The sequence below is a fragment of the Penaeus japonicus genome, unplaced genomic scaffold (assembly GCF_977035675.1).
Source record: "Penaeus japonicus unplaced genomic scaffold, GWHDUDI00000001_assembly GWHDUDI00000003, whole genome shotgun sequence".
Classification (NCBI taxonomy): Eukaryota; Metazoa; Arthropoda; class Malacostraca; order Decapoda; family Penaeidae; genus Penaeus; species Penaeus japonicus.
Window position 1 is genome coordinate 13076219 of NW_028234405.1, and position 10000 is coordinate 13086218.

The window sequence follows — 10000 nt, forward strand, 5'->3', positions numbered from 1 at the left end:
CACTAAATCTTAATTAATGCAAAAGTTATTGATAAGTCTCCTTGGTATTCCCATGTTAAGAATGTTTCTGCCTGCACAAATGTTACTGATACCTATCTATTTAATAAGTGTCTGACATGTGTGGCTTAAACATGTATCATATTTTCACTCTAGGTTAAAACAAGATCAAATAAATATAAATTATATATACATAAAAGGGGACACATATATTCCTCAATATGGGGGAGAGATAACTTGTAAACCATATATATTGTATGGATGGCTTCTGAGTAAAGAGAGCCTACCAGTAGTTAACAAGGGCTAAAGTAGTTAACACATGTGGACCAACTTAACTTATGGAAAGAAGACCATGTAGTATGTTTAGTTGACTAGTTACCTTTGTATACATAACAATACAGCAAAACCTGTTTGACTCATATCTGTATTTTTGACTGAAATGGGTGATTTATGGTTACCTTAACTCGTTAACGATAGGGCTATTTTAGTTCTAAATGGTCAAAATGCCGGGACATACTAACGCATAAGCCTAGCGCCTCGGGATTCTCGGCTGCACTAGCCACAGCTGAGCACTGTACGCCCAATCACCTGGTGCGCCGGCCTTGACTAAATATCTCGTCCCCGGCGTCTGACCCAAAAACCACTAGACGTGGTATCTTGTCACCCGTCGTTAATGGGTTAACAAGCATATTTGTATAAAGATTCTAATTTACAGTATGTCCTGAGATACAGTCACTAAATGAATGAATTTCAAGAAGGGAAGTGCCATGCCAGGAACCATATTGTTAATTTTAACAAGGCAATCTATTTAGAAATAACTGTATCAAAGAGACATTTCTTATATCAGAGAATTTATTTGCCTTTCACTTTTTGTTCATTCTTATGCCATACTGTAGTTTCATATTTGCAATAGATTTTCTTCATCTTTGTGTATGCTGGATAATGACCACTCAAATTTGCTACAATAATTATTACAATGCTACCTATCATAATATATTATAAACAGAAACTGTATCTCTCCTCTTGTACGTGACATCACTGAGCAAAATATTTTAAGGTATAGTTTTAGTTAATTATAATTAATCAATCATTTGGTAAAATGTATGACTTTTTGTCTATATTTCAAGAGCAAACTCAATATAATGAACATAATAAACATAAATATAATCCTTGCAGAATCTTCTTCAACATTTATCTTTTATTGATAAACAATTGTTCTTGGTTTGCCAAATCTGTCTTATTAACCCGTTAACGACGGGTGACTAGATATCACGTCTAGTGGTTTTTGAGCTACACGCTGGGGATGCGTTATTTTGTCTAGCCCGGTGCGTGGGAGGAGCTGGCGCACAGCATGGGAGGAGCCAGCGCACAGTGCTGGCTCACGGCCAGTGCGGCCGAGAATCCCGACACAATAGGCTTATGTGCTCAAGAGTCCCAGAATTTTGGTCTTTTTAAGCCGAAATGGTCCCATCAGGAAGGGGTTAAGAAAAGAGCCATCAATCTAAATAAACTTATTTCATGATGTTCATTTCGTCTTTTGACAATAACTATTGAAAACTACCATTAAATCAATAAGCCAACTGTAAACTTTTTGTTTGGGCTTTGAGAAGTTTGACCATATAGGGCACTTAGGAGCACTAGTTCATACATTATGAAAATGTGAATGGGTTTGCTGTATTATTCTTGTATAGAATAAACACTAAGGATACATCCCTTTAAATTGTCAAATAAAGAACCAGTCCAAGCTCTATCCTGACAGAACACATGTGGAAGAACTTTCATAGGTAAGCAAACTGTATGAAGATTACACCTTTTACATTTTCATTTTACACTGGGTTGAAATATACATAATTTCATATGATATCTCGATTTCCTAAGGGTAATCCCAAGCCTGCTCAATGTAGAGGTTACGAACTTGGAAACTTGAGGCCTGTGTCAAAAAGAAACATTGCATTCGCTCCAATCACATTAAACTACAACAGAAACTATTCATTATAGGAAAACTCATCATTTTACGAAATTACAAACACATTACCTTCTCTCCAGGTAAACTAACATTTATTCACACACAAAAAAACAAAAGCCACACAAAATTTCTAACACATCAATTGGTCTCTTCTGCAGGTCTTTTCAAGCATGAAATGAACTCCCACTACGTAAGAACAAAGTCATTAAAAGACCATATATATAAAATTCCTTAGTAATAATCAAGCATAAATTTTCACCGGTATTCTACTGCGAAACAAGACGGAGGATAGCTACACACAACGCCCATACCACAGAGCCAAGACGCAGGACCTGTCATAGCCTCAGGCATTCTCCTTCGAGTATTTGTTTACATCACGTGGACTTTCCGAGGTGCCAGCTAGGCGTTTTGTTCCAAGATGTTTTATGTACAAACAAATGAATTTCGCTTTTATATGTAGTAAATGGGGTAATCTGGTTCATAGAATGAGTTCAAATTTGTTATGATGCTTGTAGAAATATTTTTGTAGCTCTATTCGGATGCTCATTTGATATTCATTATAATCAAAATAACAGTGGAAATTGGCATATTAATGTTTAAAAAATTGTGTTTGTTTCATTAGATATGTTCGAATGGAATTTTCTTTCTTATTACTTTAATTCATGATAATAAACCCACATGTAGACTTGTAAACAAAAACTTGTTTGCAGACGACGCACTCATTCAAGAGAGCACATCGCCAAATGGGTAATAAAAACGTGAAAAGGGAAAGAATTAAGTGATATCAATTTATTCAGAAATATTAACCAATCACTCGACACTTCTGACGTCTAGAGACAAAGGAAGCAAGATGAAATGATAGTGAAAACGTGTATTGTGACTATATATCACAGTCTTCCAACATTGCCAAATATTTCCGGCTTTTGGATATGATGATGCAATACTTCTCAGAGTGGAGGAAAATCATAAAAACTGGTGAAAACCCACATTATCTAAACTTCTTACTGTCGCGGTGATAGAATCTCGAGGATTAGATTGAGGCCACTTGCAAGCAGGTAAGATGTTTTGCAATAGTGTCTGGTGATTGTGTTATTTTGCTTGTATAATTTTGAGGGACTGGTGACAGAACAGGCTATTGTCTTATTATCTTGCCTTGTGGACTTTTTATAACGGTTTTAATGTATTAGTGATTGAGGGTAAACATCACTACCAGCATCAGTAGTACTCTTGTCATTACCACCACCATCATCACCGTCACTATTACCATCACCGACACAGACATGGCCATCATTCTTAACTATAAGTATCACCACCATCACCACAATGCTATCTCTAATGCCTCTACTACCATCAAAACCATCGCCACCATAACAAAGGCATGGTTATTACTCTAATCATTAGTATTACCATCCTTATTTCTACCAGCGCCATCATAACTACCACCACTTTCACCACCATTCACCACTTCCATTTCCCCACTAGCGCCAGTGCTATCACTATATCACTATTACTACCACCACAACCTCCATCATCAATACCACCAATGATAGCATCACTGTTATCAAAATTGTTACATTTATATCAGAAGTGAGTGGAGTGAGTGCGAGAGTGAGGTGAGTGGGAAAGAGAAATGAAAGTGCTAGGGTAAGATGAGTGAGAAAGAATGAGGTTAATCAGATTAGAGGAGTGATAGAAGTGTAAGTAAGTGAGAGAGAGAGATAAAGAAGCGGTCCTAGCAATAAAAGGAGTATTACAGTGCTGCGAGAATTTTCTTTTTTGTTAATAAGTGACTCCATTTGAGTGCGGAGTATTACGAAAATAAAACTCCATAGCTCTAAAACCATGACCTTTTCTTTCTTTATGTATAGATTAACAGACTATACTCGTAGAAAATACACCAACACAGTAAAGTGTAAGAAAGGACATTATGATATGCTTTCACATTTTCCTAGTTCATCTACCTGTGGGGTATATTTGTATTTCTCTCCTCGATACGTAAAACAAAACATTCACTTCATATCATCTTAATGGATCTGCACTTTCATTCACATGCCCTTACCTTAGGTGTGCCATCCGGGTTTATCAACCTGAATTTCGTATTTCACTCTCGAACCACTATGAACTTTTGAAACCATTCGTTTTGTATCTTCTCACTGTACCTTCGCTTCACCAACCACTATTATTCCTCACCTTCACCTTTTATCGAACCCCATCCCTATCACACGCCCGTTACTGATATCCTAGGTAGTGGGGGTTGGGGGTGGAGGAAGGAGAAGTGAAGGAAGGGGGGGGGTAGGGGAGGAGTCCATCCGGCTTGACTGGACTTTGTTTGGCTTCTTTTCCCTGCTTGGTCTTCGTGTGCTGCGCGTACGTACGTGTGCGTTTCGAAGTTGTGAAACGCTAATGAATCACTTATTCTTATGATTGAGAAAGTGTTGTTACTGTCGCTTATTTTGCTGCGTATAAAGTCTCTGAGTATTGCCGTTGTTAAGATTTTGATTGGAAATTGTCGTCCATCGTATTCATGAAGGTTGCTTCAGTATGTTATATTTTTTTTATTGTCGTTACTGGATATTATTATGATATTGTTATTCCTATTATTATTATTGATTTAATGATTCTACACACACCACATACATACACACGTTTATATATTTATATAACTACATCTTCATATACTTATATATATATATCTATATCTATATCTATATATATATGTGTGTGTGTGTGTGTGTGTGTGTGTGTGTGTGTGTGTGTGTGTGTGTGTGTGTATTTGTATTTATATTTATATATATATATAATATATATATACATATATAATATATAATATATATATATATATATATATATATATATATATATATATATATATATATATTTATATATAATTATATATATAATATATATATATATAATACATGTATAATACATATATATATATATATATATATATATATATATATATATATATATATATATATATATATATATTATATATAATATATATATATATATATATTTATATATAATATAACATAATATATATATATATATATATATATATATATAATATAATACATATATATATATATATATATATATATATTATATATAACTATATATATTATAACATTTAATAAACATATATATATATATATGATATATATAAATATATATATATATATATATTGATATATATATATATATTGAATTATTATTATCTTTACTTGTCACTATATCCAGCATTTCACTTGCTCGATATATTGCATTTAAACAGTCAATAATTGATTAATTTTATTGAAAACTATTATTATCTTTCTTGTCACTATATCCATGAATCCTATGTTTTTATTGCCATTATCATCAGTAATATCGATTATTTTTATTGTTTTCACCATATTCATGAAATTTATTTGGTTTCTATTATTGTTGGTGAAAGGAAAAAAGGGAAAAAATCTATGGGAAGTTTGTAGTTGCCTCAATGCGATGGCGAAGTACATATACGATAACATAACTGAACTGCCTTTTTTGTTGTGATATCCATAAACATAATTATTTTACTAGTGTTACCATTATTTTTTTTTAAATCTAGACATAAGAACTGAATTTTACAATGGAGATTTACAAAGCCGTCGAGTTAGGGTAGTTTAAAAGGAGAATACCACACCACCCTTACAGTTGATGACCACTATCGTTCACCTCTCTCAGCCATCACAACGTAAAATAGCCCTTGCGTGTGAGGACTTACTGTCTAAAGTACCAGGACAGTGTCAAGGGTTCCAACGGAGCTTTGACCGGGCTCGCATGTACAGTCACGAGATGTGAGAGGCGAGCGCTTGCGTCAGACACCACAGGCTGGCAACAGCATTACATCAGCAGAAATTCAAGTCACCTGCTTCGTGTGTTGTAATTTTCACGGGTATTTATTGTTGTCGGAGTGTTGACTATGTTGTATAGCTATTATTCATTCGGGAACGGGGACCCAAAGGAATTCACATTTCCGGATTGGGGGATCATTCTGTACATACCAGTCAGTGTACGTCGTCGGGTGTAGCTGAGTCCGCACGGCCCCTTTTGCTGGCGGGGGAGAGTCAGAATGGGTAAGAAGGAGGCATTAGGGTAGCTGGAGGGAACCGAGGTCTGTAGAACCAAGGCCAGTCTCTCTTTGTATATATATCTGACTCTTTCTCTATCTGTCCAGCTCTTTTCCTCTCTATGTCTGTCTCTTTTTGCTTGTCTGTCTGTCTCTTTATGTATGTCTGTTTATATCTTTATGTATGTCTGTTTATATCTTTATGTATGTCTGTTTATATCTTTATGTATGTCTGTTTATATCTTTATGTATGTCTGTTTATATCTTTATGTATATCTGTATCTCTTATCTCAATTCATTTCACCCTCTCTCTCTTATTCTCTCTCTCTCTCTCTCTCTCTCTCTCTCTCTCTCTCTCTCTCTCTCTCTCTCTCTCTCTCTCTCTCTCTCTCTCTCTCTCTCTCTCTCTCTCTCTTTCTTTTTCTCTCATCAGCCTCCATTCCTGTTATAGGGAGATGTCTTGTGAAATGCCCTTATTACACTTCACAATACATTTCATTGGCCCCGACCTCGCCAATGACTGTGGCTGATATCCATCTTTCTTACATATATTTACTTATTATGTACAATATATACGTGCCCTCGGCGCCATTCCTCCTGAGGTTGTGAAGACGAGGGGAGTGAAGGATCCCTGGCCCACTTCCTGGATCCTCTCCCCGTACTCCCTTATTTTTTTCATTTTCATGTTTGATGTGGACCGCTTTCAGCTGCTGGCTCTAGCGCTGACGTCAAGGCGAGCGTCGTCTGTTGTGTTCGTCGATCTCAGGTTGAAATTTCTTCCTCCGGTGAGGAGTAGCTCAGGCTCCACTCTGACGTCATGGCAGACTTCTCTCAGCATCTGAGCAGTGAGGTCTCTCACTTCATCATGCCGTATGACCATAAAACCACCTGACCTGCATATCATGGCATGGTTTGGGTCGAAGGGAGAGCCGCACGCACAGTGCTGAGGAAGACCATCCATGGGCCAGCCATACCTTAGAGCGAGGGCATCAGTAAAATCTTGTTTATTTAGGCTGAACCCCTTCGCTCGTATAGGTAAGGTGCTGAGCCAATTTGATGCTCCCACTTCCTGAGCCATCTGAAGTCTTCTCTTGGCATCCTCTGGCAGTTGTTGTGTGAGGCTGTGTAGCTGTTCTTCTTGCCTTTGTTCCCTGTTTCTTGTTATCTCTGTTTTTATTTTTTTTTTGTTCTGCTAGGTTTATTTCCCCATGTTCATTTTGATCTATCATTTGTTGGGCTAAACCTGCAGTAAGCTTAATGGAGTTTTCATGTTCTATTTCTGCTAGCTTGCAGGGATTTGGTATCCCCAGGCCTCCTTTTCTGGGTGGCAATTCAAAGATGGACCTTTCAGCGTCCGTTGGGTTGCGACCTCCAGTTAGAGCTGGTAACAGTTCCCTCTTAAAGAGATGCGCAATCCCTGGCATTGTCCTCGTGAGGAAGTTCCATCTATGCCTGATTCCAAAAGTGAGGGCGGTGTAGGCGGCGTGTGGTTCGATGGTAGCTATTTTTGCCAGCCTACGGATCTCAATAACCCACTCTTCGACCCTGTCTTTTATGAACTTTTCTCTCGTATGTACTAGGCCGAGTATTGCCCCTAGATGTTTCCACCTGTTTTTATTTTTATCTTAGTGTCTTTAAACTTTTCTTTGGCAAGTTCGAGCTTTTCGGGCTTTACAATCAGCACAGTTTTCTGTGCATTAGGGTAATATCCCTGCATTGGCCCGTAGAGTTCAACCTTGTCTCACCTTCTCTTTATGTTTTCAATTTTCCGGTCCCTGTGAGGTCATCTGCGAACGCAACTTGCTTAACTTGCTTATTCTCATGGCTGATGCGATCCTGTAGTTTTAGGAGCCCAATGGCGTACATTGCCATGGCAACAGGGTCGCCTTGGGTAGTGCCTTCTGCAGATTCTATTATTTCCCCTTTCTCTTTCCCTCTCCCTCTCCCTCCCCCCCCCCCCCCCCTCTCTCTCTCTCTCTCTCTCTCTCTCTCTCTCTCTCTCTCTCTCTCTCTCTCTCTCTCTCTCTCTCTCTCTCTCCCTCCCTCCCTCCCTCCCTCCCTCCCTCCCTCCCCCTCCCTCCCTCCCTCCCTCTCTCTCTCTCTTGGTAGGGAATACAAGTAGATAGGCAGCTATATAAAAATGAATTAAAATTACAGAAGGATAAAGACATAAGAGACAACTCATAGACACATTAGAAACAGGGCCTTAAATTTTTCACTGCATGCAAAAATAGATTTAAGCACACTGTATGTATGTATCTGCGAGTGACATGACGTCAGCCCATACCACACCGAATGACACAATGCCACAATGTAGCCAATGTAGTGTTTCGCAATACAATACACTTCGTGGAGCCACAGACACCACTCCTTAACCTGCTCCACCACATAACACCTGACCACAGTGCGTTACTCTTCATCACGCCTATGACACTCAGGCAACATCCACAGCACAACACTACATATTGGTCCGTATTCCACGCACTGACACTTGTTGCTCGTTAATGTTCACGAACACGCTTGCGTACACTTTCATGAATGTGAGCGTAAACATTCACAGCTACACAGACACATACATATACAGAGACACAGACACAGACACAGACACACACACACGCACAGACAAATTGACACAAGGACACACAGATACACAGGCACACGGACACACGGACACACAGACACACACACACAGACACACACAGATACACAGACACACACACACACACACACACACACACACACACACACACACACACACACACACACACACACACACACACACACACACACACACACACACTCACACACACACACACACACACACACACACACACACACACACACACACACACACACACACACACACACACACACACACACACACACACACACACGATGGTGATGTATGTGGTGTGACAAAGACCACGTGGAAGCGGTGCGTGACGTGTATATGGCGGCCAAGTAAAGGCTTGCTGTGACGTTAGCTTTTTCATGTTTTGTGAATATGCTCTAAGGCTGGCCGTGAGGGGGTTGCGGCGATGACTGTGCTTTGTGTTGAGTATTAGCGTGAATAATGGGTGCATGGCTGATGGTGTGTTTATGTTTGGTTTATATGATGTGAAAGGGGATGTGATCTAGAGGGAATGTGGAACAAGTGGAGTCATTAGACGAAAACAAAGAAATTCGATGTTGATAAGGACAAATATTTATTATGTTAAGTATGAACCTATATGGTAAATGATGGTAAGGTGTGTTTCTGATACCTGTTTGTGAGGAAGAATATACGGGGATATGAGGTTAGTAGAAATAAACACAAAACGAATGTCCAGAATATGGATGACGTTTGCATAAAATGTTAATTATAATCTTGGATGATGAATTATTAACGATTAATTTATGTATTGCGAAAGCCTTTGTTTTGCTTAAAAGACACGAGGAAACGAGGTAGTTATATATAATACAAAAAACAACAGAAAGAATTTAAGATTGTGAGTCATGCAGAAACATGTTCTTTCAAAAGAAGACTTGGATTGAAAACTATTGTGAAACCAAAGTCTTTGTCCAATAAACAGACTATGAATTGGTGATGTAATGGTATTTATGGTAGGTGGAGGAGGGTGAGGGAAGAGAAAGGAGCGGAAGAAAAGTAAAAGGAGGGGGTGAAAGGGAAATAGAAAGGGAAAAGGGAAAGGGAAAGGAATGGAATGGAAAAAGGAAAGTGTAACGGGAAGGCGCTAGGAAGGAGGGAATTTTCTCGAACAAAAGATATTAGGAGGGGGAGGAGGGGGAGGAGTAGAATGAGTTATGTTATGAAGCTAGCCGGAAACCCCCAGGCAGAGTAAGTGACCTAAGAGTCATATAAACAAGGACAGACGGAGGTACACTCAGGCAGACAGAGGAGAACAGGAGGGAACAGAGCAGAGCAGTAAAGCAAACAGCTCTGA

General features: G+C 38.6%; 2 protein-coding genes across 7 annotated transcripts in view; one reads left to right on the top strand and one right to left on the bottom strand.

Moving 5' to 3' along the window:
* LOC122265220 (G protein-coupled receptor 143) overlaps positions 1-4157 on the bottom strand; it is a 30955-nt gene extending 26798 nt beyond the window's left edge. Inside the window, exon 1 of one of the 4 annotated variants that reach the window (XM_043034416.2) lies at positions 4023-4157. The gene's annotated coding sequence lies outside the window, so the exon portion shown is untranslated. Of the gene's footprint in view, positions 1-2222; positions 2373-4022 lie in introns of those variants that run through there. The other 3 variants (XM_043034414.2, XM_043034415.2, XM_043034413.2) reach the window with 3 other exon arrangements.
* The window catches only part of LOC122265219 (thiamine transporter 1), a 29418-nt gene continuing 22068 nt past the window's right edge, over positions 2651-10000 (top strand). The window contains exon 1 of one of the 3 annotated variants that reach the window (XM_043034409.2): positions 2651-3018. Coding sequence is in view for 1 of the 3 variants with exons in the window: in XM_043034408.2 (XP_042890342.1) it covers positions 2707-2710 (4 nt within the window). In the remaining 2 variants the exon portion in view is untranslated. Of the gene's footprint in view, positions 3019-8421; positions 8525-10000 lie in introns of those variants that run through there. The other 2 variants (XM_043034408.2, XM_086555838.1) reach the window with 2 other exon arrangements.